The sequence below is a fragment of the Patagioenas fasciata genome, chromosome 14 (assembly GCF_037038585.1).
Source record: "Patagioenas fasciata isolate bPatFas1 chromosome 14, bPatFas1.hap1, whole genome shotgun sequence".
Lineage (NCBI taxonomy): Eukaryota > Metazoa > Chordata > Aves > Columbiformes > Columbidae > Patagioenas > Patagioenas fasciata.
In genome coordinates, this window is record NC_092533.1 from 14841537 (window position 1) to 14857200 (window position 15664).

The window sequence follows — 15664 nt, forward strand, 5'->3', positions numbered from 1 at the left end:
TGAAATCAAACCCTGTCATCCATTGCACAAGTTACTTCCCTCTCTAACACAGGAATTTGAGATGTTCTGGTTTTCAACCCTCAAAACAGCAGTCACATTCAAGCTGATACTCTGGACACACCTTCAAGATTCGGCTCTACTGAGGAGCCCGACAAGGCAGCAATGATCTGGAGTTTGTTCTTAGCCTGGAATTTGTCCTTGTGGCAGGACCATCAGAAACAGCGCAAAGGTCTTGTGTTTGTTCCCCTGGCAGGGATAAATGGAATGACCGCGGGAGCTCCCAGAGCTGCAGCGGCTGCGCTGCCTTTGCTGGAGAGGGAGCTCCCAGTAGGTTTGGGGTGTCCTGAGGCGCATGCAAGTAGGAAAAGAGTTAAATTCAGGCTTGTGGTGATTTTATTCTGTATCCCTAAACTAAACTACTGTGCACCGTCTTTGTTAGATGGCTTCATATACCAGAATGTTAAGCTTCATAAGCTTATTTGAATTATAAGAAAACACAGAATTTGATATATCATTACAGGTCTTGTTAGGAGAAGGCTTTTTAAAGTATATTAATGGCAAAAGGCAAACTAGAAATTACATTGGCCAATTACTTGATGGACATGGTCATGTTATTAACAAGGACATAGACAAAGCAAAGACGTTTAATGCTTTCTTTGCCTCGGTTTTCAACACCGATGATAGACTTGGGGGCCCCCGTAACCCGGGGTTAGAAAACCATGGCTGTGAGAACGATAAATTCCCGATCAGTCTGGAACTTGTATGGGATTTGCTGCTGCAGCTCAATCCCTGCAAGTCAATGGTGCCTGCTGGGATTCATCCAAGGGTGCTTGAAGACCTGGCTGATGTCATACCAAGACCACTCTCTGTGATTTTTCAACACTCCTGGGAATGTGGAGAGGTCCCAGGAGAATGGAAGCTGGCAAACGTTGTTCCAGTCTACAAGAAGGGCCACAGGGGTTACCCTGGGGAACTACAGGCCTGTCATCCTCACTTCTGTGCCTGGCAAAATCATGGAGAAGATTGTTCTGGGAGTTATTGAAAAGCATCTGAGCGACTATGCAGTTATTGATCCCAGCCAGCACAGGTTCACACTGATAGTCCTGCTTAACAAAATTTTGTTCTACAATAAGGTTACCCACACTGTCAGTGTGGTCTTTTTGTATTTCAGTAAAGCCTTTGATACTCTCACAGTCTTCTCCTGGACAAAATGTCCAGCACACAGCTGGGTAAACACACAGTGCAGTGGGTGAGCAATTGACTGATGGGCTGAGCTCAAAGGGTTCTAGTAAAGGGGGTGATGTCAGACTGGTGACCAGTCGCTAGCGGGTTCCACAGGGATCCATCTTAGGGCCAGTGCTCTTCAATGTCTTCGTTAGAGTCAGGACTTCAGGGATTGCTCAGTAAGTTTGCTGATGACACAGAAGTGGGAGGAGCTGCGGCGTATAGGTGGAACAAACCAAACACGATCTTAGTTGCACATTTGAGTTGGGTCAATGCCCAGAGATCTGGTTGCAGGTCTGAGCCCTGTGTGGTCCAGGGCAGTTACCCCTTGTCCCTGCCTTTCCAAAGCACCACAGGCTTCAGGAGCATGCAGAGAAAGTTTCAAGCCATGCTGACACCTGGTAATAGCAGTTGCTTTTTGAAAGTTTCAATGCTATAGGGTGTTTAGAACTTCAATTAAAAGATTAAAAGGAAGAGAAAACAAAATCATGACCCCATTTATTTTGCCGGCTCCAATCCAAATAATGATAAAGCTAACCATATCCACTTAGCTTCAGCTAATCAGGAGTCTCATCTTCACGGTTCATGTCAAAGTATCCTCTGGACAGTGTCCAAAACCTTCTTCCTCTCCAGGGTCTCCTGCAGATTGCCTGTGTGGGAAGGAACCGTCATCAGAGGGTGTGAAGGAGATGAAGGCTCATTGGTTCTTGCTGCACGTGTGAAGTGTTTGAGACTAATTATCAGAAACAAGCCCAAGGACAGACCTAAATTAAATATAAAGACAGCAGCCGTTAAAAAAGTGAGACAGAGAACACTTCTAACCTCCTCTCTGAGGCAAAATAAATACAATTAAATTGAATTGACTACCCAGAATATTCCTAATACAGTATTAATGTGTAGCACCGCATGTCTTTCTCTGAGAGAACTTATTTGGAATTTGATTTGTACAAAGAAATGATGATTTTCTTGCCAGATGCTGATGCAAGCATAGTAAGAGTACGTTCTTCAAACATGAAACAATCAGATTTATTTATGACAAGCTGAACATTAAACTAAAAATTCACAAGACAACAAATGATGTAATAGCCTGCATTTTTGTAGTCCTTTCATCTGACTTTTGAATGGTTTTTTTTTTGCATTTCTCAGTATCTGGGGCAGATTGAGAACCCTTAGCCAGCATTTTCATAGATTGTTTTTACATATTTGAAAACCAAAGCTGAAAGCTACAATCATGGGGATACAGTTAGTGCTGTGGTTACCGAAAATGTTGAGGTGATTATTTAGAAAAATGGGAACAAAGCGGTTTTGGTACCTCAGTGCGCTGTCCATCGTCTCCATGGGCTGGCTGCCCGGTGTTTGCTCTGTGGGCTGGCGGATGTGCTTGGGGCAGTGTCAGGGTTTTACCACCTCACCCATGTGTTTGGGATTATGTAGATTTTTTTTATAGTCTTCCTCCTGGTTGCTTATAAGGGAGGGATTTCCCTGCGGCAGCTTCCAGGGCCCTTCTTGCGATGACAGGAAGAGTGGGCTGCCAGTTCAATGGAGAAGTGGAAAGAACCGAGCTTGAAGAAGCCATAGGTACAGGCAGACTTATGACCCAGTGTCCTGAATTAGACTTAAAGTGTTGTGGGTACATTGCCAACATAATTGGAAAGCTTGAAACTCAGAGCCCTGAATAACAGATGTTGGTGCAGCCTGGTCCGGACAGCGGGTCTGGGGACATGGGGACAGCTCTCTGTGTGACTGGTGGTGACTTTCCCCTCTGCTTCAGTGGTGGAGTCAAGGGAGTGATTGCTCCTGGGTGTGGGTTGTCTGGAAAGTGGCATTCGGGGCAAGAACAGAGGTGGGAGCCTGGGGTTTTCAGACTGGCGGTTGATGCGCTGCTGCATCTCCCTGACGTTCCTCGTGCTCCTTCCAAGAGCGAGCTCAGTGCTCCCTGCGAGGCACCAGCACCTACACCTGCCACAAGGAGCTGCCTTGTCATCGCATTATTTTGGGGCAGTTTTTCAGGTCCAGGCTTATCTTTAGTGTTACCTCAGCTGACATGTTGCTTGTGCTAGCAGGACCTATAAAGGATTTTTGTTGAAATGCTTCTACAAGCTATACTGTTAGTATCTGTAAAGGTTTTTTTTAATAATCTTTTGCAGCTTCTTCAAGTTTTGCTGTGTAACTTGAAATGCCATATGTTCTTTTGGGTCTTGGGATGCTGTTAAAACAAGTTCTTACTGGAGTATCCTGCTAATTTTCTCCTCAGCGTGATCATGGACAGCTTGTGAAAATGATCGAGTGTCCATCCCTTGGGTAAAATCCTTATTTCTAGTTCTGCTCCTAGGATTATTGTCAGACTGTTCTCTTCCCTCCACTCTGTGTATTGTGGTGTTAGTCTGATGCCTGACTTGCTTAAGAGCTGCTCGTACCTTCCACCGTGGCAGCTTTTACTAAATATTTAAAGAGGCTTTTAAGATATGCAGATTAGACTCCTACTGATAGTTTCAAGTAGCTCCTTTTTATTAATTATTCATTATGTGGTAACTAGGCATCCTTATTCAAGCACAGTAGTTTAGACAATTTAGAGCACTTAGTTGTCTGAGTATTGGAACCTGTTCCAAGCAAGAACATATAATAGCCTTGAAAGAGAAATGAGAAATATTTTGGACACTTCTTCACAAAACTGAGACAAATACTGACAATAAATTTGCCTAATTAGTATTAGGAGTAGCTGTGTGTCTGTGACCTTACGCCTTTTTCACAATTAGAACCTGAAAAGCAATGTAATGGTTGTGTTGGAGTAACGGAGATGGAAGTGGTATAGCTGTTCATGACTGCGTTGCCTATGTTACCAAAAAATATTTTTCTTAAACTCCACCTCGTGCATTCTGCAGTGATTTACTGTGTGCCTGCTTTCAGTGGAGGAAATGTTTACTCCTTTTCTGAGATGCTGTTTATATAATGTCATTTGAGATGCCTTCATGAAGACATTCTGTGATTTAATGAGTCTTCATTTTTACTTACCTGTGGAATCTGAGCAAGGTTTTCTTTCCCCTTTTTGATAAACACCACTTGGCAGCCAGAGTTGTTAATTCTTTTCGTGTTGTCGGATGCAGTATGACACAGTCACGTGGCAGTGATGTGTTCTGAAAGTTTTTTATCAGTGAAATAGTAAAGGGATTTTATTAGTTATAAAGCAGTTACAATAAAGATAAGTCCAACAGTCAACGTCAGTATCTTAGAGCTTGTGTGTGCATATGCTTGTGTGCACACTTTAAGAGGCAAAACCAGGGTGGCTTCAGCAGCAGAGGAGCTGGAGAGTTGTGTGATGATTTGCTCATGAATTGCTCTACCCCGTGAGTGAGAGTGGCAGAACTTGCTGGAGTTCATTGTGGATCAGTGGTCACCTCCTAAGAAAAAAGGAAAATGTCCTTATTCCACTTTTCTATTAGGGTATGGGGCAAGGGGCTATTTTAAAATATTGCCAGAAGTGGCGGAGCTTCTCGAGGCAGCAATGCAAACCTGCTTTCTCTTGATCTTGCCTCCTTTTTTCTCTCTAAGAAACTACACAGATAGAAGACCCTCGTGTGCAGTGGCGGCGGGAGCAGGAGCATATGCTGAAAGACTATCTTGTCCTGGCCCAGGAGGCGATTGCTGCGCAGAAAGAGATCTATCAAGTGAAACAACAGAGGCTTGAATTGGCCCAGCAAGAATATCGGCAACTGCACGATGTTTGGGAGCACAAACTGGGCTCTCAGACCAGCTGTGAGTAATTGATGAACTCTTATCCAGTGACTTGCTCAGTCACGAACCCACTGGGACAGTAAAATCCTTGAAGCTGCTCCTCTGATAGAGCGTGGGATGAGTTACGCTGTGTCACCCTCCATGTTTGTTCAGTTTGACCTAAAAGCAATAGCTGCCCAGCACCTATTTGGTAAAGGATGATTGTTATGAAACATTATTGTGGTTGGCTCAGGCACTGGACTTGGGGTGCACATGTTCAGCATGGACTTCGACAAATGGGAAAAAATGTGGAAATTGGCTTGGTGTGAAGGAATTAAGTTATATGGTATTTTCCTTGATTCCCCTGTCCAAAGTATAGAAACAGGGCCAGAAGGCTCATCCCAGGTAGCATTCCCAGGCCCTTTTGGAGTTTAATATCCCCAGGGTAGCTGAGTGACTTCCTCGGGGAGCTGAGGGTATGTATTTTACACCATATAAAAGCTAACATAGGTGGATTATCCCTCTGCAGATGAAGAACATTGTTGTGTGCTCCTCACTAGCTGTTGCTTCAAGGATTGGTGCAGAAATTTATAGATGGCCAAATTTCCTCCTTATTTTTACTGGTTAGGAGCTAGAAAATGTCCAGAGGATGGTTTATTTTTTTCAAGTTCTCCAGAATATTTTTTATAATCCTTGGTATTGCTGACTGTTTATGCTCTTGCTGGCCCCATCCATGGACTGACCTCCCCCTGCTCAGTTATGGTTTATGGTGGTGAATTCCACTGGCCAATCCTGTGCCTGATGTTAAGAAGTATTTAAATGGTTTTCTGTCAACTGAAGGATTGTTTGACTAGGGTCCCGTCCATCAGCTCTGCAATACAGTTCTTGGTCTTTTCTGAAGAGCTCTCTACCCAAGTGCTGGTGCCCCAGAGCAGTGCACTAAGAACACTGGGAACGTGAATTACTCTGGCGTGATGTGATCTGTCTTTAAAAATACAACCAAACAGAAAAAAGCTGAAAATGCTTTCCCATGGTTTATAGGGCATAAACTGATGGCTGCAAGGATCAAGATATCTCCCTTGCCTCCAGCTGCCTCTAGCAACATTGCACACTGGGGAGCTTCTGTACCTTCTGAAGCAGAAGGGTTTTAACTGCTGCTGAGGAGAAAATTCTGCTCTTAATGGGAGATTGATTTAATCTGGTGTGACATATTGTATGATTGGTCATGTCCTCAAGGCTGCGAGAAGGCATCACATTTTTCTTCTCATTCTTTGCGTTTCTTAGTTTCTAAACATTCAGTGGGTTGTTTACTCAATGAGAAAGTCTTAAAACAACAGAAAAAAAAGGTAAACCTTTATGCAAGGCCTGTCCCTTCAGTTCCGTTAAATGCCTTTGGAAGTGCAGGAAGCGATGCTACTGAACGAAGTGAATGTGTTTGGGAGTCTGACTTAAGTGTGTTAACCTGGAACAAATCAAGACTTGGGAGAGACAGGACATGCTCTGGCCTCTTTACTATACACTTGTTGTGGAGTACTTGACTGCACTATTGCTTTTCTCTGCCTTTGATGGAAGAGAAGAGATCTGGAAACAGCACCAACAATATGTGGAGATGTGGGTGTGCAGGAGCGATGGGAGGTCTTGCTTTGTGATGGGCCGGTAGAAGAGCAGGGAAGAGGGCAGAGCTGCTGAACCGAGTGTTGTGTTTGTTCTAGTGCTCTCTGGCTCATCGTCAAGTTCCAAGTATGACCCGGAGATCCTCAAAGCAGAGATTGCTACTACAAAATCCAGGGTAAGTAGTGCAAACAGACCTTTGCTTACCACGAGTAATTTGTGGGTATTTCCAAACCTCATGGCAAATACTAAAAGGAGATGCCAAAGCAGTTGAAAGAGCTCATGTTGCCGTTCTGAATCTAGGAGGTAATTTATCAGAATTCTCAGATGTTGCAGTGTTAGGAGTTTGCCAGGGACCAGCAGCTGTTCTGGCCCAGGGTGGGCATGGGCTGTGAGCGGCCGCTCCCATGCAGAGCTCAGTTTGGGCAGAAGAAAGGACTAAAGCAAAGTAGGTCAGTCTGGCCTCTGTGGAGGAATATAAAACAGCAAGCTCTGGGGTCAGTGGATTTACAATATGTATTATCATCCTGCTGTATTACTCACACAGTGGGGCCTTTTAGTTTGGCATGTTGGAGGATGCAATGTAACTCCTGTCCTGTTGCTTAATGTTTTTTTAATGACTGGGAAGGTTTTAAACATTACTGAGTAAAATCAACATGTGTTTCATTCCTGTCTCTTTTGAATTTTTCTTGGCTTTTCTGCTTATGAGGCTGGAACTTCCCTCGAGCCCCTTATTAAGTGGTGTAATATCTGGGTACAGGATAAATCCCCAGCCAGCGATAGCGTCCTGATGAGGATGCAGTCAGGGCTGTTAGCTGCTGCCGAGATGAACCGATCAGAGTACTGCCTACACTGAATAAGTTTTGAATTGAATGAGTAGTGCGGTACCTAAATGTTCATATTCATCACTGTAAAAATGTGACACCTTGTTACAGGTTAATAAACTCAAGAGAGAAGTAGCTCACATGAAACAAGAGCTCCAGTACAAAGAACATGGATTTCAAACACTGAAGAAGTAAGTTTCTTCTCAAGATCTTATTTTCTGTTGAGAACATCTCTGGCTTGTAATGCATCCCCCTCCACATTTATAATTAGCTGGCCTAATAGCATAAGCTGAAATGTGTTGCTGTTGCTATCTTTGGCAAATGCAGCTGAAAGCAGCACACAGCTATGGAGGTGGTTCTCTCAAATCAACACCTGTACGTGATTTACCACGTCAGAACCAAATTCATGGCAACAAGAGTTAGAACCAAGATCTTGCCGGTTAAATGGCATTCTGTTTTACTCAGTATTGCTCAATACAGATGACACAGTCCAGCCTATTGTCTTAATTATAAGAACTAATGTTTTAGGGCACTGAGGAAAAAATTGGGGTGGAGTGGAAGGGGAGGAAAAGTTTCAGGTACTTTACCTTTTATGAATGTTTTAAGTAATGTCACTGGTTAAAATCTTGTGTATTATAAACATTAACTGCAGTAGAATTCTTCTGAGAAAAGGGAAGGAAGAGGTAGCTCATAATTACGTTGCACAAGGAAACGCATCCATGTATGTGAGATCTGTTGCCTGTTTTTTGAAATAGTGACTGAAAATAACATAATTCACATAGATGGCTAAATTGATCCTCTCTGGGTTAGAAACAAAGTAAGTAGCAGCAGTCAGCCTGAGGTTTGGAGGTTTTGTCTGCATCTTTGTCCTCCCTAAGGAGTCAAAACAGATGATATGGCCAAAATCAGCTTTCGGAACTTTCATGTACTTCTGAGTGGAGTAACTTAGGCAGTGATGAGTGGGGTTCTTTGTTCCTTCCATTGTCTTTATTATACTTCAGAGTGTGGTTTTTTTCTTAAAAATTAATGTCACAATGAAGGCATCTAGGATGATTAAATTAACTGGACTTTATGAAGTGTTAGCTTACTATATTTTTTTCTGTATTTCCATGCAGAATTGACATGAAAATGTCTGATACTCAAGGTGGCTACAAACTCGATGAGGCACAAGCCATCTTGAGTGAAATGAAAGCTCTCAAGAAGGCCATCACATCAGGGGAGAAGGAAAAGCAAGACCTTATTCAGGTATTGAAACAGGATGGCTTTATAGTATTTTGTGTTGCCATTGCTGTCAGATTGGATTTCTGAGAAATAATGTAAGTATTTTTTATTTCGGATATGTACTTGAGATTTTTACTAACATAAGTTAGTCCTGTATTGCGGTTGGACTGCAGCCTTTTTGTTCTTTGTATCCTGGAAATAAGAAGTATAAAATATAGCAACTAACAGTAGTGAGCACTTGCTTAGAGATGAGTGTTTGTCTCAGGGTTTTTTGGTCAGGAATGAAGCTATATTACACTGATGCCTGGGATTCCTTCATGCCGTGGGAGCTGTGGTCCAGCCATGCCTGACCTTCTGTTTGCAGGGTCCAAGTGCACACAGTAAACACAGCCGGGACTTAATCACATAGCTTAGGCTAAAGCTATGTAGTTGCTGAGGTATTTCAAGCAGGAGTGAGCTCACCTCATGGCTTTTTATGGTTTTAGAGCTTAGCCAGGTTAAAAGACAGCTTTGTGAATGACAGAGGATCCCAGTCAGAGCTGTGGGCCAGCAGCGTGTCCGTGGAAAGCTCCAGCCCCTCATTACCCCGGCAGTACCTGGATGTCAGCTCCCAGACGGACGTGTCGGGAAATGTGAGTAGTGCGTGAGAAACCAGGGGCACATGGGGACATTCCTCTGAACTAGGTGTAGTACGAGTTTCCAAGCATGGGCAGCTGACTATGAAATTATACCTTCTCCTGCTTTGAACTTCAGTGCAACTTTCATTTTTGTGTGTGGTGTTAATGTATCTCCAAAGGCAACCTGCTGTTTCCCCACGCTGTCCCCATCAGAGCAACCCAGGTGGGAATAAAAGGGAAGTTTTATTTTGCCTGTAGGTGTAGCTTTTGCTGATACAAATACTCCCTTAGCTCTTACAGCAGCAATATGCAACTAGACAAACAACATTCAGCAGCTACCTACGGGCTGAGTTCTAAGGAGGACTCTTCCTTAAAAGTGCATTTGGCTTTTAGTGTGTTATGAGCGAGACTGACACTGTATGGGCAGGTATTTTGGTGCCATCAAACATCTGTAGTGCTCATAAACCCTCAGTCCCATGTGTGGAACAAGGTCCCAGCTGTCGGGGTGGTGGTGGCCTGGGGAAGGACTCAATCAGTGCTGTGGGTGCATCTCGTGTCTCATAGGACATCGCCACAGAAACCTCTCCTGAGAACCTTCACATGCACGTCTGCAGCCGCTCTCAGCCAGCAACATACACGGGACTAAATATCTGCAGGTTTGGGCGTGATGGGGTATCCCTGATCTTTAGGACTTCACAACCAAAGCAAGATGCCATCCAAAACAAAATGCAGCACAATTAATGGTTGCAAACAACATTTAAGAAAGATCGTAAAGCTGCTTGCGTGTGCATGAAACTGGAAGCCTGAGATAGGTGTGGGAGACTCTCTTGCCTGGTAAACCAGACCAAAAAAGAGCCTCTGAATCCCCTGGGGTTTTAAGCATTTGAAACAATCATGAGAAATTTAACCAAAGGAAACATTTTTCCATTCTTTGACAAGAACAGGTGTAACTTGTAACATCACTATTTAAATTGGGAACATCAACAGAGGAGTGGTTACTAAGTTGTTGATTTTATATTTTGTGTCTCAGTTTATTACCAGCAGCAGTAACCAGTTGGCTGAGAAAGTGAGATTACGCCTCCAGTATGAAGAAGCAAAGAGAAGGTAATTCTTTGGACTGTTGCACCCTTTGGCTGTTGCACAGCTCACTCTGAAGATATGTTTTGCCAGAAAAGGTGCCACTCGGATTGAAACCCAGCGTCACTGCTAAATAAACATTGTAATTTTTGAGCCAGTGAAGCAATAGGCTTTCTGGGCCAGCGTTATCATTCAAGAAATAAATAACCATCCTAGAAATTACTAAGGAGTGACTAATAGATGAAGAATTCAGTCTGGCCACACCTGTGGGGACATAAGTGGTTTTGCTGCCTGTTGCTAATGCTTCCCCATTCCTAATAAGGAGGCTGTATTGCAAGGCATCTCCTTGCCTTATTCAAAATGAAATGAATGTTTGCATGGCTCTAAGTCTGATAAGGAGAAATGTATATTGTATTAACACCTCACATATCAAAATATGGTCAATGGCTACAATTCCAGGGCTTGTCTGCTTCTCTGTAAGAACGTAAATATTCACCCTTGCCCTCTGATCTGAGATGGATGAAGAATAGATTTAAAAAATTCATATCTACTTAACAGGACAATTTAAACAGAAGTTTTCTGGAATTTACTTTTTTTTAATAGATAATAGCTAAACTCAGCTGTTACATGAAAAACCACCAAGCATTACTATTTAGACTTTGGCTGGCCTAGTCCTTGTCCAACGATGTAACCATTGGTGGTGGAGACTTGAGTTTTGCCTGATCTAGTGGGACTTTGCAATTCCAGAATAACAAAATTCAGCTGCCTGGTACAATCTGTCCGTGAGATGTGCATGAAGAAAAGGATTTTTCTTCAGTCTCTGGGTAGAGATAAGACCTTTCAGGCTGAGGTTGCTCATAGTGTTTTAATTTCAGTGTATTGGCGCGGTCAGTTGTCCATGTTTTTCAGTGGCATAAAATTGGATCTGTATCTGTGGCAGTTGTCAAGGTCTGTGTGTGCCCAGCTGCCTTTGATGTGAACTTACACTTTTCTTCCTAGGTGGAGCGGTTTTATCAGAACTGTCTATTTTGCCAATCCAAGATTTGCCAAACTACCTTGACATTCAAATAATTCTGTGACTTTTTAAAACAATGTTAACATTGTTAGTCCTCCAGCAGTTAATTTTTTAGTGCACACATGGCTTTTTACTTTTAAGCTGAAGATCGTGGTTTAACTCATGCTGACTTTACATCTTGAGGTTGAAGTGGAGCACTCTTACTTTAGCCTGTGTCTTTTCCAAGGTGGGGCAAGTGAATAATGAGAAACCAGAGAAGATAATTAATATGCTCTTTAGAGAGAGACAGAACTTTACAGACGCAGCACAATAGTTCATTGGAAGTAATGATGAAAGGCATTCAACACAATCTTGCAGTTAAAGGTTTGATACTTCACATCTGTCTTAGGTTATCAATAGATTTTCTCAGAGTTTAAGAAACATTATTGTGAGGAAGGATGAGTCTGAATGGGCATGAATAGTTGATGCCAAAATGAAAAGATCTCCAGCTATCAGAGCACTGTGGTTTTGGCATGGTCTTTAGTAGGAGCTGCAGAAACAAATACCTGAGCTGGTTTTAAGCTGGAACAATACTATGGATGCAGTGACTCACAAGGAACCTTCGGCTCCTGTCAGAATTACTCCCTGTGATGTGAGAAGTGTTTCCTGTCCCCGCAGCAGCATGTTAAAATGTTCCAAAAATGCAATAGAAGGGCAAGTGCTTTGCCCATGCACGTGTAGTGAAGGGAGCTAAAAGTTATCTGGAAAGGTAGAACTTAAGGCCCCAAATCAAGATGATCCCGTATGAATTAAGTTAGAACTACCAGCTTTATAAGGGCTGATGGTTTTGAAAGTGGACTGTTTACACCATGGCTGTGGATCAGACTGAAGGCACAGATGTAGGTGAATATCTTGCTGAACTTCACCACCCAGAACTGCCAGAGTACAAGTCTGCGTATTCCCTCACCCACTGCAAAGTCCTTTCCTTCCACAGCTCAGTGAGACAAGAGCACTAAAGCAGATAATGTTAAACCTGCAAAAAAAGAACAAAGGGCAACTGCAGTGACAAACCTTTAGCTTAATTGGATTGGGAACTGATAATGAGTATAATTTCAAGGGCGATGTCCGTGTCACATCTCTACACGGAGATAGCGACTGCGGCATAGCTGTGATCAGAGATGCAACTGAATTGTGTTGTACAGTTTCAGACGCGCTGCAGTAACTCATTTGCGTAGCACTTGCACTCTGGGCACTGCTTTACTTCCGTCAACAGTTGAACTTTCAGCTTGGGATTCGTATGACTGGTGAAGATTTTAAAAGTATGTTCTATCATCTCCTAAACTGGAATATTTTAACATCACATTTAGCAGCATTGCAACACTGGTGGGTATTTGACTGGTCAGTTTTTAGAACGCACCTCCCACTTTGATTTTTTTTTTCTAAAGAACAGAGGCTGATCTAATATAGGATCATTAATACTGGTTATGGATACACATCTTTGTGTGCACTTCTGTAGAGATGCACGTGCTCCGAACGATCTCCAAGGAGGCTAAAATTGTATGTGTTACGCCTTTGTCACAGAGAAGTACCAGCTTTCCCCAGTAAAAAAAAGATACTTGATATGGCAATGAATAAATCTTCTAACTACCTTTTGTAGGTAAAATAAAACAGTTAAATAAAAGCTGAGCTTCTGGCTCTGTATTCCGTTCAGTCTTGCAGGGCAGTGGCCGTTGAGGCCGGTGTGACCGCGCTGCGGGTTTGTGCAGCGCTGCAGGTCAGGCTCGGTCAGCGAGTGCTGAAAGGCCGGAGTTTTCAGCCAAGTGCCAGGCAGTCTGCAGAGCATCGCTTTTGTAATGGTCTGTTTTATTGGAAAAATAGAATACATAAACCTCCTTTTAACTGGAAAAGGATGATCATTTACAAAGTGGGGTAAAACTTGAGGTTAGTTTAACAAAGCTGTAAGGCTCGGAAATGCATAGAGAACGAATTCCAGTGGAAAAGCCATATCCGTGCAAATGTATGCCAAAAGTGATCAGATTAATGCCAGCCAATCCTCTTAAACTCATATCCCTTCAAAATGCACAGAGGAATTCTTGGATTATGAATTAATGCCACTGTTAATTCTTCGTTGGAGCACAGTGTTGCACTTAATCAGGCACTCAAAAACAAAACGGCTCCTAGGAAGACCTAAAAATAGTTGAGCTGAATATCTATCAATTATGGAACTTTAATTAGAGTAAGCAACCTGCTGTGGGAAATGGGTTTACAGAAAGTGAGGCTTCTCTTCAGAAAAGTGATCTCTAGTCTCCCTCCTGGGCTAGAGGAGGCAGGTCAGCCTGTGTGAGCCTAATCCTTCACAGGCTCGCTCGGGCTCGAGTTCCTCTTGGCCTCCGGAGCTGGGAAGACAAAGGTTTATTCTTCCAGGCCATTCAGCAGTCGTGTAACTGCTGCTGCCCAGATCTGCATCTTATTACTTACTCCACACACTTTGATTTTGCTATTTGGCATTCAGTTTGCTCTCTGCCTGCATGTGTGCTGGGTTGCGGGAGGAGGTGGCACCATCCTGGGTGCTTCTGTAGCACAAACCGGTCTCCAGGAAGAGACGAATCCCGGATTAGTACCCACAACTATTTGTTGTGCCCAATTTAAGACCGGTAATTCTGCCACAGATCACAAAGCCCTTTTCAAAGGGAGGTGAATATTGGACTTCTGTTTTACACGTACAGCATTTCACTTACATTTCTTTGGTATTTACTAAACCTGAGTGAGAGATTAACCTGAGCTAATCATGTGAAGGGCCATGCATGCCTTGACTCTCTGGTCTTCAGTCAGGTGAATTACTTTTGCAAATATTTCACCTTGTATTGCAAGACACTTTTTCTCCTTGTTTGCCTTGTAAGCTTTTGTGATTTCTCCCCCCCAGCCCATTCTGCCCTCCCCATTCCCTGCTCCCCAGTCAAACCACGTTTGATTGTGTGAGTTCCACAAATGCAAGTCCTTACTAACTCTTACTCAACTTTATCTGTACTATGGTTTCTCACCAAATGACTGTGATCATCCCACCCGATCACTGAGAGCTGTAGGTGATGAGTCCAAAGGAGACGGCATCCTTTGGGCAGACTGACAGGACTGCCCTTGGTTCTGTATCCTGGCCTGCTGCTGGCTTTTTGCTTCCCTCTGTGTGTTGCGTTGCGGACCCAACTGAGCTCCACATTCCCAGATATTTGGGAAATTGGGCATGGGCAGACAGTTGAGTGAGCAGGCTCCTTACCCGCCACGAGCTGTGCTCTCCTCTGCTCTCAGTCAGAGCTCTTGCTGAATTCTAGATCGGTATTGCTGTTGCTTTTACTAATCATCTTCCTGCCTGAGATGATGTGATATAGTGCTGAAGGATTAGTGATGCAGACTTGAAACTAAAATCTGGGATGATACCTCTAATGAAAATAGACTTTAAATTTCATGCAAATAAGTGGCTGTGGATGTTGGTGGGATCCTGCTACCTCTTGGGCTCTTCACATCCCCAGGCACAGGCTGCACCAGAAGCAGCATCGCTATTTAACGTGTCCCAGATGCTTCGTGCTGAGTCAGCACCTGGATTGTTCCAGCAGCAGCATGCGTGTGATCAACTTCCTCATTGTAAAGACAAAATTAGTTTCTAAACTTTTGAGTAACCACCGACCTTTATCAGCCTTTCTGGATCGTATAAGGAGAATATACAGTTCTTTTCCATAAAACTGTGTATAGATCAGATATTTACCACATGACACTCTCCACAGCAAGTACTGTGAGGTCATTAGCTGTAAGGCATGTGAAACACCCTGTAGTGTATCTGACACCTTTTTTTGAGATCCGGAATATCTGATACACTATTCCTTGACTGGTGGATGCTGCAGATTAGCTCACCGTTGGGAGCAAACCTGAGTTAAAATCCCATTCTGTGTGTCCACCTCCCGATGGTGCCGTCACTTTACAGCACCCTGGTAAGGGGGGCATGAGGGTGGTTGTCCCTGAGCTCTGAGCCTCCTTCAGGGCAGGGGAGATGTTTGGTCATGGTACACCTTTGTGTGTCTCTGCAGCAAGCAGCTCAGACAGTCCTCGTGAAATAACTGCTTTTTTGGTTTGTTTTTTTTTTTCAGAATAGCAAACCTGAAGATACAACTGGCTAAGCTTGACAGCGAGGCCTGGCCTGGCGTGCTGGACTCTGAGCGGGATCGTCTCATATTAATTAATGAGAAGGAGGAGCTCTTGAAAGAAATGCGATTTATTAGCCCCAGAAAATGGACTCGAGGAGAAGTGGAAAGACTGGAGACGGAGAGAAGGCGGCTGGAGGAAGACCTTCAGGCTGCTAGAGACACGCAGAGCAAAGCTCTCACTGAGAGGTAGGT

General features: G+C 43.5%; 1 protein-coding gene across 1 annotated transcript in view; it reads left to right on the forward strand.

Moving 5' to 3' along the window:
* WWC1 (WW and C2 domain containing 1) overlaps positions 1-15664 on the forward strand; it is a 65467-nt gene that overhangs the window by 29272 nt on the left and 20531 nt on the right. The window contains exons 3-9 of the mRNA XM_065848936.2: positions 4774-4977; positions 6648-6724; positions 7482-7561; positions 8486-8615; positions 9077-9223; positions 10239-10312; positions 15416-15658. Of these exons, the coding sequence (XP_065705008.1) occupies positions 4774-4977; positions 6648-6724; positions 7482-7561; positions 8486-8615; positions 9077-9223; positions 10239-10312; positions 15416-15658 (955 nt within the window). The remainder of the gene's footprint in view (positions 1-4773; positions 4978-6647; positions 6725-7481; positions 7562-8485; positions 8616-9076; positions 9224-10238; positions 10313-15415; positions 15659-15664) is intronic.